Source organism: Gavialis gangeticus, unplaced genomic scaffold (genome assembly GCF_001723915.1).
Source record: "Gavialis gangeticus isolate Ggan-Ray unplaced genomic scaffold, GavGan_comp1, whole genome shotgun sequence".
NCBI classification, from domain to species: Eukaryota; Metazoa; Chordata; order Crocodylia; family Gavialidae; genus Gavialis; species Gavialis gangeticus.
In genome coordinates, this window is record NW_017729031.1 from 27049430 (window position 1) to 27074547 (window position 25118).

Here is a 25118-nt window from a genome sequence, read left to right on the forward strand (position 1 = left end):
CTGGCAAAGGGAACAAAACAAAACAACAAAAAAATCCACAATTATTTAGAACATGCAAAAATAAGTAGCTTTCTTATAACTTATGTCCTAAGGCTGCTCTGGTTGAAATATATTTACAACCAATATTAAATTTTAAAATTTCTTCTTCAGATATTTTAAATACATGCTTTTCTTCTCCATCTCCCTCCCTTCACCCAGTTATTCAGCCATTTCAGGTTAAAATTTTTTTTTTTAAAAACACATATGCACAAATAGCAGTCTCTGTGTACTCAGTCACCTGCCAGTATGGAAGAGTTAATAAGCATGTTGTCCCAGCCACAGCAATTGCACTTCTTTTTAGTTTATCCTCAAGAAATACAGGAAAATGTTTCAAACTGTCCCAAAAGGCAGAGACATGTTAACAAGTTGGTATACTGCACTGAATGTACTCTCCCACAGTTCAGAAAAAGCTTATAGCACTTTTCAGCTAGAATATCACTGACTTTGCAGCACACAAGCTTCCACTCCCCGATAAAGCCTTCTTGCTTTAAAATCCAGTAGAGTTTCCATGGCACCAGATATGAAGCTTCAAATCCTGACACTGACTTCAATGGGGGACTTTATGTGGCGATGACTTTGTAAGCATTCTTTTCTGTGCCATGTAGTCTGTATTTTGTAGCAACAGTTAAGTAAGATAGGGATCAGCAACCTACATCTCTCAGACATCCATTTGGCCCATGGCTATGGGTCTTTGGACAGAAGCAACAGCAGCAGGTGTTTTCCCCATGTCAACAGTGGGGAAAACTGCAGGTCTTAGTGCCCCCACCTGCCTACACACCAGCCTGCCTCTGACCCAAGCTGGGTTAATCTGGCCCAAAGCCTTAAAAGGTTGCTGACCATTGAAATAAGGTAACCTATGCCATTATGGTCCCCTTTTCACATGCTCTGGCTGTTATTCTTTGCATAAATTCCAAACTTGCACAACCAATAACTGGTAAAAGTAAAGACGCAGCACCTTAGACTTCTATCTGCGAAACTACAATGAAGCATTTACATGGGTCAGTAAAAGCTCCTATGCATCAAAATTACTAAAGCAAAGAAGTTACCATCACTGCAGATCACTGGATTTGAAACAGTTTTTTATTTCTTATTCACCTGCCACAGTAAGTAATCTAACAGCATTGTCATCATCAATCATTACTGGGGAAAAAAGTAAGAACTTGAGGTTTTTCAGCAAAAGAGAATGTTGTACATTAGCAAGTCTAGTCCAAAAACCTGATGTTTTGTACAAAAAAGAAGCTGCTTGAATTATAAAATACTGTACACAGATATAAAAACTGCTAAGTCAAGTGTTCAAAATTTTCTAAACTTACAAGACCAAATCTTCATCTGGAATGGTTTCTTCATGACCTAAAAAGTTACTCTAGCTTCCAGAGGAGAAGGTCTGGACTTGAATCTTTCCAAATTAAGAGCTGAATTGGAATTTATTTTTATAGGTGCATTTTTCAAGCCAGACAGTGATACATGATTTTAGTGATAAAAAAGTGGTGCGTCTGGGAACTAGTAATTTAACTGATCCTTCTCTCTCTTATACATATATATATATAGATAATGTAAGATGAAGTTTCACAGAAGTATGTACAAAAATATAGAATCTTTAAGTTTACGCTAGGGAATTACATAAATTAAGTCTGCATTTTCTCAAAATTTCTCTTAACATTTTCTTAACCATCAGGAATCACTTTTTATTGCCTGAAGTTTCATTCTAGCTAGAATGTGTATTTATCACAGTGAATCTAGTTTCTTAGCAGGTGAAATAAGTCATTTTCTGTGTGTTACTTTGGCTAAAAGGATCACTTTATTCTATTTTCTATACTCTATGATGTCTCAATTCATTTTTCCCCAACTGTGTTACAAACTTAGAATATTTTTTTTTCCTGAAGTTAAAACTAGTGCAGTGTTAAATCCAAAGTACAAAATAATCCCATCATCCTTATTGTGAGAAAACAAATAAATAACATTAGACAATATTTCTAGTTTGCTATGCTGCATTAACTCTTTACTGTGTAAAGGAGGTGATAATGAATAATACAGCCATTAAATGAAATAATGTGGAACAGTACATATTGAAAAGAAAAAGACCTCTATAGCAGTTTACATATATGTACATTGCAGTTATCAATGCCACTTCTCAAAAGGTATTCAATGTATGGATTGAACAATCAAGTATAAAATTCACTGGACAGAGTTTTTCAGGAAGAACTGGCTCTCAGCTTGGACAGCAACATTTCATTCTTACGGCACTCCTGTTGACAAAAGCCAGGAATAAGTTTTCAATATTAACTGTAATAATTGATGTACATACATTCAGGCCAAACCAAAGACTCCTGAAGTACAAGGGCTAGCAGAAAGGAACATAAAGATAAACCCCATTTACCTCCTCGGGTTATTTTGTGGCTCTTTTGAGCTGCTAAGCTTATGAGAAGAGGTGACAAGCCAGGGTCAGGTAAAGCAGTTAGGGAATGACTACATTAAACTGATCCTGTTTATTCAGATCTCCTCCCTGAATGGTTATAAGCCCTTAACCATTTTAGTCAAGGTAACAACCAATCTTCACTCCCGTCAGCCTTTCAACCTAAGGCAGGTTGTGGAGAATGAGCTGGAGCTTATTTAGACTCATCCATAACTTGGATCCAACAGTAAGATCTTATTACAGGTGGTGATGTAGCTTGCCAATCACTTCCACATTATCTTTGGCATGCTGTTAGTTATAAAATCCACTTTTGTTTGGTTTACTAATTTGCAATGAAGATTACCTATACATGATCTGGAATCCTGGAATCCCATTTTGCTGAAAAAAAAAAACAACTCTGTGCAAAGACAAGAACTATGTACATGTTTCTCTGTTCCATAAAATGCTGACATCACATGGCAGGTGAAAAAAAGGAACGTGTCAAGGAGCAGAAATTCCCTCAGGGACAATAGATGGGGAGGGCTCGCTCATTCTCCAAGGAAACTTAATTACTGCAGAGAATATAAACTCCTCCTGTAGTCACACAAATGATTAAGCAGGCCCTGCCAGTGTCCTAGAGACACAGAATGCAAGAGGAGAAAAAAAGACACAGCAAATGAAAGGACAATGCCACTTCCTAACACCCGAACCTAAAGATCTCCTGCATGGCAGTAATATTTTGTAACCCTTCTCCAAGAGGCATTAATAGGCACATACAAGCACATTATGGAGAGAGATAGAAACTCAAGGTAAAAATAAAATGAAATATTACCAGTACTTTCACAATGCTTTGACACAAGACTCTCCATTTCCTCTGTTATTTCACCCAGAGAAAAACATCCAGGACAAAATTATACAACATATAACTTCTACATCATTTACAAATCAGCAAAACTTTTGCATTCCTTCTGTCTGTGACGGATTCTTTCATCACAAGGGCCGTGTGTCAGCATGCTATTGTTATATTGTTGTTGTTCTCGTAACAAGCGCCTTGGGGAAGTACCGACCAGATTAGCAAGACTTTGCCTTTCTTTCCTCATCTTAATGCAGTTCCTTGCACACGTCTACATCACCTCTATTCTGCATTATTCAATTCTCTTTCATGGGTCTGCAGGGAATTCCACTAGAGAACTGCAGTTGATTCAAATCTTTGATACCAGTCCAGCATGGACATTTCTTATCCTGGTATCCGAGTTGCCTAAGGATTACTTAATTATTGAAACTAACTGTGTGTGCTACACACAAACCTTATTAACTATGAATAAACCCCTCACTCGGGAATCAGATATTGTGGCTGTCACAGCTGTGAAACTGAACATTTGGCACAAATAACCCCACACATCCTTCTTCAGAAATGTCAAGTGCTCTCCTAAATCGTATGTCAACAAATGCTGAAGCTTATTATACCCAGTAAGTAAATATACCAAATGACTCTCTCATGTAGTTTCTTAGCTTAAGTTTTTCATTTTGCCTTCATAGGAAAGCCATGTTCAGTGCTCTACTCAGGTAGGAGTTTCTACTTCCACAATCGCTTCTGTACTATGTCCCAAAACACTTCGTAAAATTTAGCTGATGGTCAATGAAACATCATGATAGCCTGGCTGGGCTAGGAAAACATTACACAGATTTTTACTGAAGAATTAATTTTTAGGGATTATGAAGCAATCCTATTCCTTGCTCCAGGCTGACTCCATCTACTTGGCATGGCTCTAAATAGAAGACTCGCCCTATTCAGTCCTGCATATTTTCCAAGTCTTTCCAACATAGCATACTGATCAGTACTCCCAAGGAATTTATACCTAGACATAGGATGAGACAGATCAATTTTGTGCACTTCATGCTATTTTCTTTGGGAGAAAGGAAGATAAAATGGCAGAATACCTCTGATTAGCTTAAATCCATACATTACTAAAAACGCATATGACAAATATCTTTAACTGAATCACTGTTGTTACTATTATGCCTAAAATGAGTACGTGGATAAAACTTTAGATAGTTTTACTAATAACAGTTGCTTGGCCTAGGACTGCTACCAATGACTGCAATAGTAAGAGACTTAAAGCTGAAAATAAGTGCTTCTGAAAATCCCACTATCTGCAATTAGCCAGTAAGACTGCCTTTAACTTTTAGGCAAATCAGTGGCTGCCTATGGTCTACTCTAACAAGTCATGACAGTATTTGTTATTGAAAACAAATTTATGCTTCTCTGTTCACTGAGGTTTCTGCTCAATTAAGTTAATGAGATGAATTACAAACCTTTCAATATCACAGTTCATGTGCTAATGTTGAGAGCTTATTAGCCATGTTCACAGAATAAGAGTGCTAATAATAATACTGCCCAGTTTCCTGTGATAACAGAAGGCTAACTAAAGATGAGATCAGGTTTCCTCCAAAGGAAAAGCCAGGGTTCTGTAAGAAATAGCTCAAAGCAGGTTTCAGAAGGCTAAACAGAAGTCAAAGTCTTTCTCAGTGAACAAACACCTCTAGAAACGTGTTTCTTACCAACAGGAAGGTTTATGTCAAGGCAATAAGCTATCTTGGAGTGGGCTGGCTTTCAAGACTGATTTTGAACCAGATGTTTAGCTAGCTCAAATGGTTTCTGTCCACACAAACAGAGCTCTTACCTCCTTAAATTCCTTCACTGTTTTAAAGTAAAGCCTCTGTTTCTCTAGCAGCTCCAAATATTCATCATTTAACTGGTCTCTTCGCATTTTGTTTTCCTGCTTCTTCTTTTCCATCTGTGGAATACAGCACAAAAGAAAACGTACGGTATAAGAGCTAGAAATATCACATGCACTTCCACACAATCTTTAGGAAAGAGGCTTCATAAGACATGTAATGGAGTTTGCTCCTTCCTTCAACAGAACAAACTTTCAGGACCTCACTTTTCAGAGACTACTATATCTTCCTAGTTTTCTCCCCTGAGAATCAACAGGACCCCTCAGAGTGGCTAAAGTGTAAAAACCTTTGTGGGGTAATTGTCTGGTTTACTGACTGGTGTTCAAATGAGAGAGAGAGAAATTATTGATATCAAACTTTTTTTTTAAACAAAAGGGTATTGGTGAAATAGCTGAAGCTTCCCTCATCTTTCTACTTTATCAAAAAAATGATATGAGAGTCTGAAAAATTTAGAGTCAGCCACAACAGTTTTAGAAAGTGCATTAGTATTTCAAATGTACCATGCTGCTCTGCCAGCCAATGCCTTCTCCTTCCAGTAGCAAGGACCGCTGGTTGCCACTGAGGAGGTAGCATTTTATTTTTATTAAGTTTCTGTTGTTGTTGATGTAGATTTCAGACAATCCCAGATTGTTCGGTTTTTATGAAATCCAGGAAACTGAGACTTAAGTAGGTCCTTACACGTAGTCACTTATTCCTTATTCTCTTGAAGGCCTTGCACACTTCCCTAAGTAAAACAATACTGTTAAAAACAGTGAGAAACTAAACACAATGTGAACAACAGTAAACCTTCATCACTCCTCCTTAGACAAAGACCTCTCTTTGTACTGGTCAGGTCAAAATCTGACTTAGATTTTAAATTGCTCTAGGTGAAAAACCTACCTACACTTTGTAAAATCTTATAAACATCTAAGGTCTATTATACAAATGTTTAACAACAAATACTGGCACACGTTCTATGCAACAGGCATATTGTTGGCGATCAGAGGAAGAGTAAGTCTTATTTTCATTTGCAGTCCTCTGCCCAAGTACAAGGACCTTAAAGTTGGCATTTACACTAATTTGAAGGAGTGGAACACCTAACGAGACACTCTTAGTGCGAGATTCAGACCCCAAATGGCTAAACAAGTAATACTTCATTACACAAAAGGAGACAGGCAAATACAAATCATACTGGGGAAAGACTGCCTATGTGGAAAGCCAGGAGCCCAGGAATTGTGATGAAGTTAGCTCGCGCCTAAAAGTAACCACCTTCAGTAATCACTTTCATCTGCTCAGAAGAGCAAGACAAGAAACTTCAGTGATCACTACAAAACCTGTGCTGATCTGGAGAGGCAAAGAATGAGGATTGTGTCATCTATTAACCTCTTCAGCCTGAATGAAGTCTTGTTCAAAGAGATGCTTGTTATTGACCTACGGGCTTGTTAATTCTTCTGACATCTAAAAAGCAGTCTGCAGGAGGCCACTCCGCTTGGCAATCTGAAACTATATCTAAGCTCAGGCTCAGGGCTACTCTTTAAAAAACAGTACTCAGTCACTCCATAGCACTCTCATCGCCCCATCTACAAAACGAGATTAGAGCTTCAGATGCAGCAGCTATTGCTTCCAATTCTTTCGTGTCTTTTCTTTTAAATTGCAAAATAAAAAGGAGCCGTCTGCAATGATATTTAGATCATTAGCTAGACACAAATCCCTCTGGTGAGGTTATCTCAGGACAAAATAATTTGCCTTGAGGAAAGATCCTGGAAGACAACAGGACCATATGTAAACTACTGGTCAGAATGTATTCTGCATCTGTCTACCTGACTGACACAGGAATGTGCTCATAACGTGGAGGCATGCTGCATTCAGGTACTGCTTTTTAACCAAAGGGCTCCCGTAGCACTCTAAATGTTGGTCAGTGCTTAGTGCTTGACACCAGTCCATCCACCGGGACAGGTATTTCTGCGGTGGAAAGCAACAAGGTACCAACACTACATAGGAGTTCAATTCAAGGGTGGTTCCAAAGAGGATGGAGCTGGACTGTTCTCAGTGATGGCAGATGACAGAACAAGGAGAAATGGGCTCAAGCTGCAGCAAGGGAAGTTTAGGTTAGATATTAGGGAAAAAAAACTCTCACTAGGAAGATAGTAAAGCGCTGGAACGGGTTACCCAGCGAGGTTGTAGAATCTCCATCCCTGGAAGTTAAGACCGGGATAGACAAAGCCTCGACTGGGATGATCTAATTGGGGATGGTCCTGCTTTGAGTTGGACTAGACCTCCCGAGGTCCCTTCCAGCCTTAATTTTCTATGATTCAGTGTAGCAAGAATCTTCCAGAAACTTTAAAACCCAGTCAGAAATTGCAGGTGGACTTTATCCCTGAAATTCATAGATTTATAGATGGTAGGGGCTGGAAGGGACCTCACGCCCTTCCAGCCCCTACCATTAAAGAGCAACCTCCTTCCCCACCAAGTACAACAATTTATAATGAATTCTGTTTTCACAGAAGAACTTCGCACGCTTTATTTTTGCCAGTCCTTGAGAAAGCCCACCAAGATAATTTGATCGAGTCATTCATTGAGATTGTGGAAAGAAATATTTTAAAGCAGCATGTTTCTGACTGATAGGATGTAGGTTTGGGGGTAATTACACAAATTCCACTGCAGGCACATTTGCTCTCCCATAGGGCCATTGCATTTGTATCTGGAACCCCTGTGTAGTTATTTATTGCAAGAACAAAGACACAGCATGGTCAGTCTGCACTCTCAGGATGTGACTGCTTGAGCCAGCATCTTCCTTTACACTCTGTCATACTTCAGGTTTCAAACGAAGTGAAGAACAGAATTACAATCATGACGCCACATGATTCTTGGCTCAGGAAACCACAGAGAGTACTTCTATTACGACGTCAGCTCTAGACTAATTAGCCTGACACCATGGCGAGCATTATAGTATTTTGGGGAATTACTATTTGAAAGAAACAAAAAGGGAAAGTGAAACAGGCAAAAAATCCCAAGTAGTTGTAAGGACACCAAATTTACAAAAAAAACCCAAGCAACTTTCTATAAATGTGCTCAGGACAGTCTCTTCTGTATTTCAGCTTGCCTGGGATCTCTACAGGTCCTGCTATGCTTCTGCTATAGCAAAAGCCTCTTGTTGCCTTGGGAAATGTATGCATATGTGTTCACCGAGAAGTCCACTGAGGCCTGACTCTACTACTAGGCAAGTCCAGGGGAAAATTCCTGCTGATCTTAGTGCTGAGTCAGGCTCAAAGGACTGATCTGTTAAAAATCTTTGTACAGTCCAAGTGGTACATGCTGCTGGTAGTGACAAAGCTGCTGAAAGTATCATCTTGTTCTGTTCTAAAATGTTTAGCTGTAAGCTCTCTTTTGAGGACACAAAGAAACAAAAAATGATGAAACCTGTCAGATGCTTAATTCATTTGCACCTTCTTTCACAGGTTTCTCCGTCTCCCGTCCCCACGCCAAGCCAGGAGGCTTTTCTGAAATAATTCCAAGTTTCTGTCAAAGAATGAAAGAAATGGCATCTAACCTTCATTCGATTCTGTTTAATTCCTTCTACTATCTGCTCCATCTGCCGCAGAAACTGCTCGCGAGAACCCGAAGAGGCCATCGCTCTGGAAAATGAGAAGGAAGGGAAGTTCAACAACAATACAACAACGAGACAGCTCTCTCTCTACAGCTGGTCTGCCTATCCTACGTGTGGGCCTTTCAAAATATACCCAAAGCAATATGTACATGTAGGCTGTTGTTTTTTTCTGGAAACTGAAAGAAAAGCAAATCTAAAAAATCCAAGATCAGTGACCATGAAGAGGAAGGTGTAGATGTTAAGTTGGTGTAAACCATCGTAGGACCATCGGGATCCACTCCCAGCTCAGTTTATAACCCTAGCAGCATGCAAGATTGTTTCCTCCTGTAGCATTCTGTACAGTACTAATCAGAATTCACTGATAGAAATTGTGCTCTCAAACTAAGCATTTTACAAAAGGAGCTTATGTGAAAAGTAGAAATGTATTTGAAATGCTGGCAAGTATTCTAAGCAGGGTTTTGTTAGATAAATCTACAACTAAGATGATCTTAGATGCCCATATTTTACCTTTAAAGATAGACTGCCTAAATGAACTGTTAAACATGGGTAAAAGCAATCCAGGCTCATGGGAAAGAAGATTTTTTTTTTTATTAAACCAACAAGATCTTTGCAAAAAAAACTTTAATTGCAAGCTTTTGGGCAAAAATCTTGCTGGTCTAATAAAAGATATCATCTCTCCCATGAGCCCAGATTGCTTTTTCCTCTACACCAGGCTTGTCCGACATATGGTCCGAGGGCCGCCATGCGGCCTGTCAAGGCATTTTCTGAGGCTCCTGGTGCTGCGAGCCTTGTCCCTCCCCCAGCCCCAGCAGAAGCAGTGACAGAGCCATGTGCTGCTTTGGACTGTCCGGTGCAGGCAGGGGGAAAATGCAGCTGTGCCCCTACTGCTCTGGCCAGGCTTGTTTCTTCCTGGGCAGCACACAGCTCTGCCACCGCTTCTGCTGGCCAGTGCAGACTTCAGCTGCATGCCACTTTTCCCGGCCGGTGCTGACCTGGCTGGGTCCGTCTCCTCTAGAGCAGCATGTGGCTAAAGCCGGCTTCCCACAAGCTGCTGGGGATGGGAGGAGCTCAGCCAGGTCTGCACCGGCCAGCAGAAACAGTGGTGGAGCTGTGTGCTGCTTGGGACGGCACGAGCCTGTCCGGAGCGGCAGGAGCTCAGCTGCATTTTCCCCCCGCCTGCACCAGTCAGTCCCGAGCGGCACATGGCTTTGCCGCTGCTTCTGCTGTCTGGTGCCAACCTGGCCGGCCTCCTCCCGTCCCCAGCAGCACGTGGGAAGCCAGCACAGGGAGTTCTGGCGTGACCTCTGCAGGGTGAGGTGGCGGGAGTTGGTGTCTGCAGGACCCTGCGCTCCGGGCTCACAGCCCTGAGCCCACCAGGGCTGTGTGCGCGGGCAGCCGGGCACCATGGTGAGCAGGGCTGTGTGGGTGGGCGGGTGAGTGAGGGGCTGCAGTGCAGCAGCCACCTCGCTCCAGCCCCCCCTCAGGCAGTGCCGGCTTGTGGGGCTGCGCTGCTTGGGGGATGGAGGTGTGGAGCTATTTATTTCTCCCCTTCAGTCTCTGGGGCAGTAGCTGGCTGGATGCAGAATGGGTCCCTCCTGCCCCTGCCCACCAGCAGCTACCATGAACCTTGAAGTAACAGGCAGGTGCAGTAGGGTACACAGGTAGGGTCTCTCTGGCCCAGGACAGAGGGTGTTTGAATATGGCTTGCTGGCCCACTGGGTGATAAAAAGTTCATGATCTGGCCCCACATTCAAGAAGGTTGGACACCTCTGCTCTAGACCAATACCGCTACAACCTGCATACCTTAAACACCTTCTTACTGACTAGACCAATCTACAAAGGGAGCTCATAACTCAGAAAACAGGTCTGTGGATCCTATCACAATGAAAAGTATTCAATATATGCATCTGTTGGTACCAATGGAGTTTGAAGGGTCTGAGGTAACTTTAATGTAATTCAGCACAATATAAAAAAGAATTAACAAGTATATTCCACGTGGGGCTTTTAAGTGAGATACCGTCATCATCAAACCAATCTGCATCGTGAGCTTATTAGAATTGTTAAAAAAATAAATCTTAAATCAAACCAGGCATTAGATTTCAAAATGTACAAAGCTTAAATGAAGAATTAAGAAAGAAAATTATCCTGCAACTTTCTTAAACAAATCCCACACCACTTTTTAACTGGCTCATCTTAAATCTCAAATTCCAAGAGAATAAGTTACTTACTGCTGGAAATTGTCATGAATTGAGTTCAGCAAGTTAACCTGAAGAAGAAAAAAAGCCAAAGCTGAAATTGTACATTCTCTTTCATACCTGCACAGATGTTCGCTGACTTTAAATACGACTCAGCTCAGAAAGTGACTATGCAACAACTGCACCCTCTGGCCCTGGAGAGCAGGTGCCTGGCTGGATGCACTGAGATATTTACAGCCCACTTATTTCAGGAACAAAAATACAGCTTTGCATTTAATCTAAATGAGTAAAAACTGCTCTTAGCCCGTGCATAGCTAAGGGCCTTGACTATATTACAGAAATCTCCTGTGGTGAAGAAGCTGCACAAGTGCAAGCAGGGCTATCACCATACATGCAGCACACTTATCCTGGGGAGGTTTAACTGTGCTGATGTAGTTATACCAGTGTCACTGACAGCTTAATTTAAGATAGTTACGGTATGCAGATGCAGTAAAAGGCACGTTGCAGAGAATGTATCACTTGCGATAGTGGACTGGGTAGCTGTTTGCTTTGTTAATAAGCATTTAGGGGACCTTTGAGAGCCTATGGACTAGATCTTCACATACAATGCCAACTGAGATTTGAATGGGAAAATGAAACCTAACCAAGATCCTGATCCTGCAATTAGCTCTGGGGGGTGCTCATGAAGGATTTGGACCCATCTCCACAGAAATTTATTTTAAAAAAATACGTTATTACAAGTGGTGCTAGGAGACTAATAGGAGATCATACCAGCACAGCAAGAAAACCCCAAATACCATTTTGAGGATATTAACATTGCAATGAATCAGAAAATAATCAATATTTAGTTTTCTACTATCACCCAGGAGTAACATTTTTGGCTGCTTGAAAAACAGAACAGTTAAACTATTCATTGAGTACTTCCCCTATAGCCTTCCTTGTGAACCTTATTCCATTGCTATTTTGAAATTACTGTATAGCTTGAATACTCAGCGAGTTGTAGAAATGGAGGGAATATTTGCTTCGCACTTGAGAAAACAAAGACCCCCAAACACAGGGAACTTCTCTATATACATAAGTAGAAAATATTTGGTCACTGAAACCTTGTTAGACAACTACAATCATACTGCATATTCCACTCAAGAGTTCAGATGACATAAAAAAGCCGCTAAGACATTTCTCTTGTGATTAACATCAAGAAATTAGAACACTTTGATGTCTGTTTATGGCTGCAATGAATTCTGTAGTTGTTCTTGTACTACCAGAATAATGATATCTGCAACTTAATATTTATTTAAAATGGTGCACAACACACTACTACTTAGGTAAAGATAATACAGCAAAGACCACCTCTGATCCTGTAGATTAATCAAAGCATTTCCCGTTATTATTATTTCTTCCCCATTTTATAGAGAATACATCTCTTAGAGTTGGGATTAGTCTTCTGTTTCTTGTATCACAGGATGTATATTCAGACATTTTGCATGTATGGTCCATGTGTATTTTTAAACATAAATCTGATTATATGAAAATACATAAAGTTGACTTATTTTATTGTTTATTTATTATTATTATTGACTCGGTATCTGCTCAGGTCCCTTCTGACCCTAGAAACTATTTTTTTGCCTGGAAAGAAGAAATACCATCTCTCACATACCAGGAACTAATGTCTGAGGGCACCTACACACATGCCGCAAGCAGCACAGCAGATTCAATTAATTAACCTTTCAATCAATTAGTGTATTAATTAACCCACTCCAGCAGCCTCCATGTCATGTCTATTCAGGATCTCTGAGCTTCAAAATGGCAGCAGGGGCGCTTGAACTAAAGCTCAAATCAGCTTTAGTTCAAGCACCTCTGCTGCCACTTTGAAGCATGGGACACTAATATACATGACGCTGCAGGTGCTTTAATCAGAGCAGCTCTTAGACCCACTCTTATTAAAGTGCCCCTCTCCACCGTGGAGCACGTGTATAGACACCCTAAAAGCTTTTGTGGAAGGAAAACCCTTAAATGACACTTTTGTCAGACCAGTCAGATACACAGCACTGATAAATTTTGTCTTGCAGAACTCATAAAATGACTATAATGCTATGTAAATCTGAGAAACAACACAAATCCAGGGTAAAACATTCTCTAAGCCTGCTCCACAAAGCTACATATTCCTCATGCATGTCGGTGTCATACACGTAGGTTAATTAGAACTTCCTGTCAAAACTATTGGCCTAATTAAAAAATATATATATTCTCAGCCATATTGCTCGATTCAGCACAGCATTTAGGCACATTTAGTGTTCCACATTTTTAGTTTTTATTTTCAAAAAACAAAATCCAGGAATTTTTAAGCCTGGGTTGAAATCAGGATAAAGCGAAGAAAAGAAAAAAAATGGTTCAAATCGGGGAAAAAAATAACACATTCCCATGGTGGTGAGGTATGGAGGGAGTAAGGCTGGGGCTAGGGGAAGGGCGGGGTTCAGCCCATTAGCCACTCCTGGGGCTGCAGCAGGGAGCAAAGCAGAGGTAACCGTCAGTGGGTGCAGGACAGGGGGCATGGCTCTTGCTGCTATGTGTGCCCCAAGAAGTCTGCGGGCTGCGCTGGGCTCTTCCTGGGGGGCGTGTGCCCCTGGATCTGCTCTCAGGACAGTCACCCGGCACAGCTCCCCAGCCCGTAGCCCTCCCAAGGTGCATGTAGCAGCAAGGGCTGTGCTGCTTATGCCCGCACCCACTTACAGTTCCCTCCGAAGCTGGTGTCAGCCATTCCCAGGGCCGCTGCAGAGAAGGCTGGGGTGAGAGGGAGCAAGAAGAGCCCTGGGGGGAACAGGGCATGGCGCAGCTTGTCTCCGCTCACCCCAGCCCCTGTTGCAGTGGCCCTGGGAGCAGCTGCTGGGCTGCACAATGCCCCGAATCCCCCAAGTCTCCACCGCTTGTCCCTACTCACCCCAGGCCCTGGGCTGCACCATGCCGTGGTGCAGGCAGGTGGCGTCAGCTGCTCCTGGGGCTGGGATGAGTGGGAACAAGTGGAACCCCAGAGGGCATGACGCAACTTGTCCCCGCTCACCCCGGCCCCTGCTGCAGCAGTTCCAGGAGCGGCCGATGCAAGCTGCCTGAAGCCTCTGGGCTGCACTGTGCCCTGAACTCCCCAGGGCTCTTCTTGTCCTCACTTTCCCCAGCCCCTGCTTCAGTGGCCCCAGGAACAGCTGACACCACCTGCCTGCACCATGGCACAGCACAGCCCAGTGGTTGGCAGGAGTGCAGTATGGCTGGACGTGGAAGGGGTGGGGACCCAACCTAGATCCCGACCCCAGCACTAGCACATCCTGCCCCACCTGGGGTCAGAACCAGGAGCCCTGCACTCCCAGGCAGTGACTCCAGCCCTGTGGGCCTGTTCAGAGCAGCCGGGTACAGCGGCCGTTACAGGGAACAGGGCCAGGCTCTCCCGCCTGCCCACGCCCCCCTGTTGGGGCTCCCAGCACCTGGGACAGGGCCACAGCCAGAGCCACCAGGGTGCAGCTGGGACCCACCCACCGCGGAAGCAATTCCTGCGGCCTCTCCCAGCATCAGAGCAAGGAACCCCATGCCCCCAGGCAGTGGCTCCAACCACCTTCCCTTGGCCCCCGTGCGGCCACCGCTGCCAACCCCCTGCCCCCCCCTCCCCCCCGGGTCCAGCTGGAAACCTGTGCCTCAGGTAGCCAGCACTTTTAGCTTACTGGCACCCCCAGCCATTCCCCACTCATGGCAGTTAACAGGGATTTTACTGTACCCAGTAAAATTGGGTGAACTGAAAAGTGGGTGTAAATCAGTAAAAAAAAAAATCGAATAATTTCAATAAAAAAAATCAGGGGATTTAATCAGTGAAAAAAAAAAAAAAATCAGTAAAAACTGAAAATGCGGAACACTAGATATTAAATGTATTTTGATGCATTTTGTTCAACTGACTCATATGTTTTTTAAACACATTTCACAATCTGAACCACCTTCATATTCCAAAAAAACCACAAAAAAATTCCCTACAGTGGCCTGTTTGGCATACAACCCAACGCCATAGCCACCTCTTAAAGCAAAGGTTATGGAAGAAGGCTGCATGCCAGGATTATTGTGGTCATTTTTCTTCTCCAAAACAGAGAACTACAAGAAGCCTGTAAGAAAATTCAGTCTTGCAGGAAGTTCTGCAAGGAAATTTTGACACTTTTTAAGAAGCTTTACACAAAAGTGATATCTGGGTCCTATTAAGTCAACCAGTTTTCTTGTTAGCTTCATCACAAAATTTAGTCCATAACCATTTTGCTCATTTCTGAACTTTTCAAGGTGATTACCCCTGCTCCAACAAACCCAATCCAGTGAATATTATACAAAAACATAGCGCCATTTTGTCAAGGTCTAAACATTTAAAAAAATATCTTCTTACCTCCTTTTCCAAATATACCTTCTTATCATCCAGTGTGTTATAAAGGGTGAAGAACTGCTTGGTTTCCTTGTGAGTTGCTGACACTGCAAATGAAAGAAAAACAGAACAACAATGAAAGGGCACAAGGCGACTGTTCTTCCAGAATGTTCAGGATATTTCGTTGCTGTTATCTGCCTAATTTGATATTAGCAAATATATTCTAATGAAATGGTTTAAAAATAGTTCTCATACTATGTTCCCATTGGGAACACAAAGAAAAAACAAGGAGGCTTTGATACTGTTAACCCAGCTCAAAGGAGGTGAAATCCTGGTTTAAGGGAGTCCATTCTAGGACTCTAGGTAGGAGAACAGTGCACAAAGATCTTTCATTCTGATAAAAAACTCTTTTTTCTGATTACGTTTTGTTCCTACTGTTAAGATTCAGTGATATAGTTTTTTTTTAAAAGGTTGATTCTTTTTAAATAGATGTGGATAAGCCTTCTGGGGACAGGCCTTGCACTTCATGTCACTATTATCTTCAAGCCACAACTGCAGCAACAATTACTTGTTGACAGTGATGTGCCAGTGGGGCCTGCTTTACAAGAGATGTCATCTAAAAACAGTCTGGTAGAGTTGCTGGCTTTCACTCAGAAAGGAGGCGAGTGTGCAAGGCCTCTCTCCAGGAGGCTAATCCACATCTGTTTAAAAAGAGTCAAGCTTGGATTTTAAAAAAGCATGAGCAAAGTAACTAAATCTGCTGGGGGAGGTGGGAACAGCACAGGGAGTGGGAGAGGGGGAGAGAGGGAAATCAGTAGGACTTTGGAATGAAACGATCTTAAAATGACTCTACAAAGGCCTGCCTTGAGTACTGAAAACGAAGAATCGTCATTGAGTTGTAACAGTAGCTCTTGCACCTCAGGAACATCCAAGGAGATACTACCAGTTAGGAGGATGAAAAGAAAGGAGAGCTCTCTTTCTCCTTGAACATCGTATGGGCTGCCTAGCATCTTTTGGCGTCTGCCACTTCCGTTCAACTTGTGAAACCTGCATGTAAAAAACAGACTGATGGGTGACAGAGGGGATAATATAAAGTAGACAGCAGAAGGGACATTTCTACAGAAAAGGAAGTGGAGAACACTTAGGCCCCATCTCGAAGAAAAAGGTGTGCTTTGCAAACATGTTAAGGAACATACTTCAAAACACCATTTAGCATCGAGTGGAGAAACACAGCACACCAGGGTCAAGCTCAAGCTAGGTAGCATGGGCTAAGGAAGACACTACCCTACACACAGACACATTTACCTCATCATCCTACTCTAGACACAGCTATAGCAGAAATGGCAAGGACTGAAGGAACTTATATGAAATAAGGTCAACAGAGGAGATGAATGAGTAAGAGGTATTATGTTTCCCAATCTGAGTCAGTTTTCCATGCTGTGGAATTGTGGTATGAGACATTTGTTTATATAATAAGGTTTTAATAGTGCCTATGAACAAATTAAACTGCCACAAAAAAGGAAAACAGGAAGTTAGAGGCTTTAAAACAACCAAATTGCATATTTTAAAATATGCAGAGATGATCACGTGGGGCCCGGGGCAAATCAGCTTGTACAGGGCCCAGACGCGGCAGCGAGGGGGAGGCAGGGTGCCAGGTATAAGTGCCAAACTCCCTCATTAGTTACCTAGCTACACTGATGTATGGCAGCACAGATTGTATGGAAAAAACACACATGCTAGCATTGCACAGAAATGCAGACAAAAAATTCCCACTGAAGGGGAAGCTGCTCACTTTTCTACACACTTAATACTACTGCACTGTTATACATGTTTTGATGGCATCTAGTGCAGAGGCCTGTGATTATAAGTCAGGCCGCTCAATACCTCCATATTACAAGAGTGCTTACAGTTAATATATTAACCATTAACCATATTACCTTGGAAATGGAAATGCACAGATAAATTAAATTACAAGAATGGCCCTGCAGGTCATCAGTGACTTCATTTTGGCCCATTTGACTAAATAATTCTCACTATATATGTTCTACAAGAGCTAATGAGCTGCCATGCTTTAAGCAAGACCTTTGCTGAACTGATGTCCTGTGCTATGCTCAATGAAACTATGCACAGTAACTTAATTATCTAAGCCTGGAAGAATGAAAGAGCAACCTCTGCTTTATGCTCCTATTATGGTATAAATGAAGTAAGCTGATCAAAATAAACATTAACAGCCTTGAAAATAACTTAGCAATTTGCAACCACATGCTCATAGTCAAACCAACATCAATGCACATTTCATTGGTAAACACTGTAATAAAGGAAACCTAGGAAGTCAATCACTAGGAGTCTGTGATAAACTTGACCTCTACTGATCAGAGCATGGGAGAGGGGGACAGGGACATGAGGAACAAAGAATCTCTCAATTAAACAGGGTTTCTCAATCACAGTCTCCTTAACAGCTTAGGGGCGGGCAATTATTTTGGGTGGAGGGCCGCTTACTGAGTTTTGGCAAGCCCTTGAGGGCTGCACAACATGCAGCCAGGGGCAGATTAATTTTCTAAAATTGTTAGGGGCCCCATGAGCCGGACAGAATGGCCTGATAGGCCGCATGTGGCCTGCGAGCCGCGTTTTGCCCACCCCTGGCTTTGACCCACACTATGAAAATATGAGAAGCATGGGGCCAGTCTGTGGGCTGGATCAGGCCCACAGACTAGCCCACACGCCAGCTCCAAGCTCATGCACTGCATGCAGTATGTGCCAGCCCTGGCCCTACACACAATGCTTGGGACTGGTCCAGGACATGTACTTCACCTGGTGCCTGAGCCAGACTAGACCTGTGCCCTGAATCTGGCACATAGGGCCAGCCAGTGCACATAAGCCACTTTCAAAATAGCCAAAACTGGTTTAAGATCAACCTGGATGGAAACAGTATCAGACTTCACTGATTTAGGTTAAATCGGTTTACTGAACTTCTGTACCAGATCTCCTCCACAGTCAACTCACAGTCCCCCCAGCATCCCAGGATGCTTTGCACCAGCATGTAAACTCCCCCTCGCAGGGTGGGCAGGCTAGCCTTGGCCCAGGCTGCCTGCTCCAGATGACCAGGGGGGCCTGCTCTATCACCCCCCAGCTTCTGGCCTGGTTCACTGCAGATATGCAGGTGCATTTCCAGAATCAAAAGTGAACATCTGTTCCCTTGCTTATTGGTTCAATCTATGTAATTCAGATTAACCTGTGAAAATGGAATCGATTCATTCTTGGGCTTTCTGACTGTCTGGGCTTAGCCCATCCAGGCAGAAGAGTTTAACTGGGAAACCTGCAAGTCACCGCTGGAACATCACTGCATTGGGTGCAGACTGAACTAAAAAGCTCAGTTATAACTACTCTCTTTCCATCTCCATGGATGTGGATATTTAAGTTGAGTACTTTGGTGGCAGGCTTGTATAATGCACATATACATCTTTTGGAATGTATTAACAGGCAAGGCTCAGGGGTTAATTCACACATGTTCAGGAAAGACTTGCTAGAATTTTACAGCTTAACTCCCCAAAGGTTCATCCACACGGGGCACTATACTGCCCAGGACTTTCCCTGCAAGACCTACGCTATGAACACATTGGCTATTTCTAGACTGCAAACCTGCCATGCTCAGCAGCACCCTGAAAAATACCATGCTGCCCTGCCCTCTGTGCTTCTGCACAGCATTTGGAGGTGGGTGGGAGGGGTTAACTGGCACTGTCACTCAGAACTAACCAGCTCATCCACAGGAACACAGGAACTCAGCTGTATTTTTTCAGGTTGGGAGTGAGGGGTAAGGCACAAAGAACAGTGGAGCATGTTTGAGGGCACTGCTATCAGGCACAGTAAGTCTGTAGTCTCCACATAACCACTAAGTAGAGTTTAATGCCAAATCCCATGAAAAATTAAGTCTTGTGGATCTCAAATAGGGCACCCAAAAGTGCTAAATATCCTTCACCTTAATTTCTCTGTAGCTCATCTGTAAAACAAGAGTAATAATAATATTTATGACCCTCCCTGAATGCTATAAAAATAAATTAATGGCTTGTATTACTATAATAATCCATAGCATAGAAGAGCCTGTATAATCAGGTGCAGTAAGAGAGACAGTGGCTGCATGCTGAACAATAGGGGGAATATGTGCTGAACAGCTTCCCAGTAAAGGGGCACCCCATCCATTATGTCCATGGAGTTGAATAAGGTCTTGCAAAAACCCAGGATGTGATTATGTGACTAGATATATACTGTTATGCCTAGTCACTAGTAGTTAAAAGGGACAAAAGAAGGTTGCATGGGCCACCATCATTCTGGTATTACCTAAGTTTTCAGTTTTTGATTTTACAAGTGCAGCATTGTATACATTTTATTTTTGCGCCTAACTATTATCAATCATACCCATGCACTCCCTCCTCATCCAACAGACTGTGCATGGTTCTCTCCACCTTGATTCAAGTCTGACAGAACTATATTTGTAGAATACATGGGCAACTTGCACGTCCAGTTGCACAAATTGTGCCCACATACACAATTGGAGCCAATATGCCTAAATCAAATCATTATAGGGAAGAAATTCTAGTTAAAACTTGCAGTCTCTTCCTGCTTGGCTATTGCAGGCTATTTGTAAAGGAAAATAATTACGTTTCATCTCCCTCTCACATGTACCTGTAAAGGGACAAGAAGCTGTTTAAAAGATTAAGAGACTTAACCTTAGATTTCTTGATATTGTTTGGTTCACAACAAGTCACTTAAAGAACAGTGGAAAAGTGTCATGGAAAAAAAGTGATAAAGTAATGTTAACTGGGATTAATAAAACATGAATCAGATACACGGGGACTTCTCATATAAACAGTGGATTAAGGGCTTTCAAAACACTGATCATTGAACCAAGTGACTGAACCTATTGCAAACAAAATTTACTCCAGAGATCTTGTGCATCAAGTTTCAGTCTCAAGGGAATTTTTACAGCCAGTTTATAAAGCCTTGAAGATAGGAGCATATAATGTAAATGTCAAATGACCCTTAAATACAGCAGAATTAGCAGGTGCTCTTGTCATGCACCATAAGCTTATAATGTGATTACACTCCTTCATTGCATGGCCTTCAGTAGCACTTTTCTGTTTGATGTACATACCCTGACTATAGAGTTCGATAAATCTCTTCTGATACTGTGTTAACTCAGCTCTGCTGGGCACTTCATCAATCTTGCGTTGTAAAACGGCTATTTCCCTGTTTCTTCGGGCCTGAGTAGATGGAAGAATACACAAATACCTAGTTTTCATTTAAAATAGTGAAAAGCAGAAACAAACCGCTAAACTAGCTAACTCTATTACAGCAATGGAAAAGAGGAAAGGTTACTAGATTTGTTTTGTTAAGCCTCAACATTTGATTCACAACACTAAATTGTTTTATGATTTGGGTTTTTTGTTTTGTTTTTTTAAGCTTTACAGAAATCTATTTAAAATATTACACTAAGAAAACTATAAAAAAATTGCCCTAGTAAATCTATAACAAGAACAACAAAGTATTACTTGGCACTCACCAATAACAGTCGGATCTTCTGAAGTTTCTCTCTCTCTGTTTTGTATTGTTGGTCTATAATCTTATTTGGTTCCTAAAAATTTGGGAAAGCAAACAATTTCTGATTAAAAGCTTATCAGACTTTTAGTCTCTAATTACGACTTAGCAGATAGATTGGATTCTTTTTCTTTTCATTCACGTTTGCCTTAATGATATCCAAGATCATGCCAATATTTTCATGATTTTAAAGAAAATATGTCAAAGAAGCTATTTGAAAAACAATACTTATAAGCGTCCTTTGTACTAGATAAATATTTGTGTATTTTGCCAGCTTTCAAACTTTTGCCAGTTTTTTTTTTATTGTTTGCTATATAGCTTTTCACAGGAGATTGTTTTCCTTCTCCAAAGAAATTACTGCAAGGTACAGTAATATATTATGCATGGCAAGATTTTCTTTGTTTTTATCTTGTACTATTTATGTTAACTTTACTAAATCATTAGGGCAGGGGTTTTCACCCTTTTGGGGTTGGTGTACCCCCAATGGCTGGTCGAGAAGGAAGAAGTGCCCCGGTCGATGAGCAGAGGGAGGGGTCCCCCAGAGGCCAATTTGCAAGCAGGGGAGGTATGCAGTTTTCAATCATGTACCCCCTGCTGAAAACCCCTGCATCAGTGTGATACCAGAGATACATTGGGAATCAAAACTTTAGGCATTCATTTTGGATTTCTAAATCACACTTTTCATATAAAATTTTAACCAATATTTTAATGTTTTAGTTCCTCTCAGGGCCCCTCTACATGCATAGGTAAAGGCACGGTAGGATCTAATTGCAATCCAAACAGTCATGCCTCCTGCCATGCCATATGTACATGGCAGGAGGTGCGACTGTGGGATCATGCATTAGGTCCCATCACATCTTACTGCCAGTGCAGGAGGAGCCTGAAATCCTGGGGTCCCCCTGCACTGGCAAGAGCAAACTCCTGACACCTGGCTGTCCCCTCAGCTGAGGGGCTCCCAGCCATGAGGGTGCCCCCTACACTCCCCTGTGGCTGAAGGATCTGGGCTGCCACAATCCATCAGCCACAGGAGTTTTACCTATCCCTGGAGCAGCCATGGCCCCCAGTTGCTGGGACAAAGATGGGCCCCAGTATCCATAGCTGTGGGACTCTGGTTCCCTGTACTGCCAGGAACCAGAGTGGCAACTGCTGGGGCTGAGAGTCCTCTTAGTTGCAGGACACCCAGCCCTGGTTGGGCATGGTGCACCCCTGCAGCTCGGAGCACCCCTGTCAGCTAGTGGGGCTCCCAGTCATAGTGGAGCCCCTGCCACACGTGCAAATTGGAGCTCGATAGCAACCAGCTAGACAAGTTAGTACACATCTTCAAGGTCTAAATGTATAGCTAACTGGAGCTTGTTATTGTGTGATAGGTATTTTGTACATGTACCTGGCCTCAAGGTAACTGTGCAATTAACTAGTAATCGCACAATACCTGTAACAGGTAGAAGGGGCTTCAGCGTATGTTGTATTCAGGAAAGTGACATGACCTGGGATCTGTGACCAACTTGACTCTATATACAAGAGAATGGTGCTACTGATCATTCTATTCTGTTGTAAGCTACCTTGAGCCTTTGTTGGGAAGGGCAGCATATAAACTGAATAAAACAGAATGAAATAATATAGAATAGAAATAAATTAAATTAAATAAAAATAAAAAAAGGCAGCACTAGTCATCCTAAAGTAGAGACTCTTTCTAAAATGACAGTTCCATCAAACACTTTTCTTGTGCCTTTATCACACCAATTATAACTATAACTTTCACTTTGTTCTCTCCTGTCTGTGGTATACATCTACTTTTGTTTCATGCTTAGATTTGTTTTTGGGGGAAGGGTCTGTTTTCTTCATACATAGTTCCCAGCACAGCATAACCTCGGTCCTGAATTGGTGGCACCATGTGATGCTCTTCTTATAACAAGCAGTGCCAAATCACAGAGACTTTTAATATGTTCTAAGTAGCAAATCAAGACTGCCAAATCTGTCTCGAAACCCCAGTAATCTACATGACAGTCAATCCATTAGATAGGGCTGGTTGCAGCATGCCTCAAAATTCTAGTAAAATGCTGTATTAAAAAATCTACCATAGTCTCCTAAAAGAAATAATGATACCTAGTATCTTTATACACCAATTCAAAATAAGCATATGTATTTTTGCTATATACCTTTTCCTCCTCATTTTCCATCGCTTCAACTTTCAAACTCTCAATGTTTTGCTGAAGTCGTGCCATTTCTTCCTTTAAGAGAACAACAGGGTGTTTTTTTAAATTAAGATCTACCTTCTCAAACAGGAGAAAAAAAAAGAAAGCTTGAATCCACGCTTCACTAATAAAATTATACATTACACAGCATTTTGTTCTTATGTCCCGAGCTAATGCTTTTCGTTATGTAAAACTGAATGTTTTATTTCTTAAACTTATAAATATCTATCTTTCTTACTTGGAGAAACATCAAGCAACTAACATGCAATATAAAAAAAATAGCACTAGCATAAGACTTAAAATAGCATTATGATGCTGGATTGCAGCACATAGACATCACATCTAATTAAGCCAACATAAGTTAAATGCTGCAAAAGCGCTTCCGTTATAACCCCTCTGTTCCTACACCTGTCCAATACAATCATTCTTAGGGGTGAAATGTTCTGTGTTCAATTGATGCCTAAGGCTAATTCTTCTTTCTTTTCATTATGTTCAAATAAAATCCCTTCAGCTATTGTTAAATTAGGAAGGAATGAAAACACTTATCTCACTGAATTTATTTCCTGGCTGCCCATCATCACAGCAGTGAACTGAGCAGCAAATACTGTAATTAAGCAACAGAATTGAAACGTGCTCCAAAAATGGCAAAGTTTGACCTTGGTCTTGTTTCTTCTAGTGGGATGTTCCAAAGGCAAAGGGTTATCCCTCTAACAAGCAGCTTTCACTTCTGACCCTCAAGCTGTTGGCTAAGACATTGGAAGTGTTTTGGAAAATGTGGCTAATAATCTGTATCTGTGTGAATGGGAGGGATCATTAACGTACGAAGTGAATTTAGGTTCGTAAGTTTGGGCTTGTTATCTTACTTAGTTTATGAAGGTGCATATCTACCCCACCTACCATTAATGTAGCCAAGTGTTAACCTTAAACATTTTTCAGCACAATTTTCTTCTGTGTCATTTGTAGAGTGCAAAGACACAAAATTGTGCACCAGCATCCTGAGGACATGACTGCCTAGGTTCAAGAAATGATCTTGTCAAGATGCCTCCTGTGCTATTCAAGAAGGAATCCCAAGAGACAGAACTCGGCACAAATCCATCTACCACATGTGATTCCTACCTTCTGATAGCAAGCACTTCTAGCTATTCCAACAATGGCCCTGCAAAGTAGTCCAGTTTTAAAAAAACAGTACATAGGAGATTTGGCAATTTGTTTTTTAGTTCTTTAGTTTCTTGGAATGGGTTGGCATTACTCAAGATGGGATCTAGCATTACTGCCATATGCTAACAAACCAACTACAGAGCAGGTGGAGATGGACTGCCTACTATGTACCATGGTTTTCTCACTTTTCATATAAAACACAATATACACTTACCCTACAATGTGCTTTGAACTCTTGCTCTTGGCTTTTGAGATTTTCATTCATAGCTACCAATGCTCGGAGGTTCTGTAATATACTAAATTAGAAGAACCCAGAAAATAATATTAAATTCTTTTAATTCCTAAATTTAACACACACGTTTTTAGAACAAAATTAAAAAGCTTCCTTGTACTGGAGATAAACCAAGTTACAGACATAGTTGCAGTTGCATGATGCAAAATAAAAAAGCTGGTATTGCAGAGAAAGCAAGTGCTCTGAGGGTGGTTCCCTGCAGTTCTCTATCACCAACAAAATCTTGGGAGCTATTCTCATCTCAAATATTATTTAGTTTCTTTTGCAAGTTTAAGGCTTTAAACAGCCCCTCTCATCAAATGGGTCCTGGGGCCCTCCAGGTCAAATATATTCCACTGAACTTCTACAATAAAAAGATAGTTTCATTTTCACGTACATTGTGATCTCACTGAGGGAGGGCTCATAAAGCCCTCCCATAAGTGGGAGTTAGTGACCTAACTTCTATCAGTGTTCAATAGAAGCTGCATCCTTAACTCTCACTTGTACCTTTATAAAACCTCTGCTCTATTCCCCTCTTTACACTCTTTTAACTACTATAGTTTTTTTGGGGAG

General features: G+C 41.8%; 1 protein-coding gene across 1 annotated transcript in view; it reads right to left on the minus strand.

Annotated features, from left to right (window-relative positions):
- Nucleotides 1-1101: 1101 nt before the first annotated feature.
- The window catches only part of CCDC93 (coiled-coil domain containing 93), a 114848-nt gene continuing 90831 nt past the window's right edge, over nt 1102-25118 (minus strand). Inside the window, exons 15-23 of the mRNA XM_019522523.1 lie at nt 24489-24570; nt 23081-23152; nt 20890-20961; nt 20482-20590; nt 15357-15439; nt 10985-11022; nt 8700-8784; nt 5116-5229; nt 1102-2285 (exon numbers count right to left, since the gene is read on the minus strand). Of these exons, the coding sequence (XP_019378068.1) occupies nt 2232-2285; nt 5116-5229; nt 8700-8784; nt 10985-11022; nt 15357-15439; nt 20482-20590; nt 20890-20961; nt 23081-23152; nt 24489-24570 (709 nt within the window). The 3' untranslated portion in view covers nt 1102-2231. The remainder of the gene's footprint in view (nt 2286-5115; nt 5230-8699; nt 8785-10984; nt 11023-15356; nt 15440-20481; nt 20591-20889; nt 20962-23080; nt 23153-24488; nt 24571-25118) is intronic.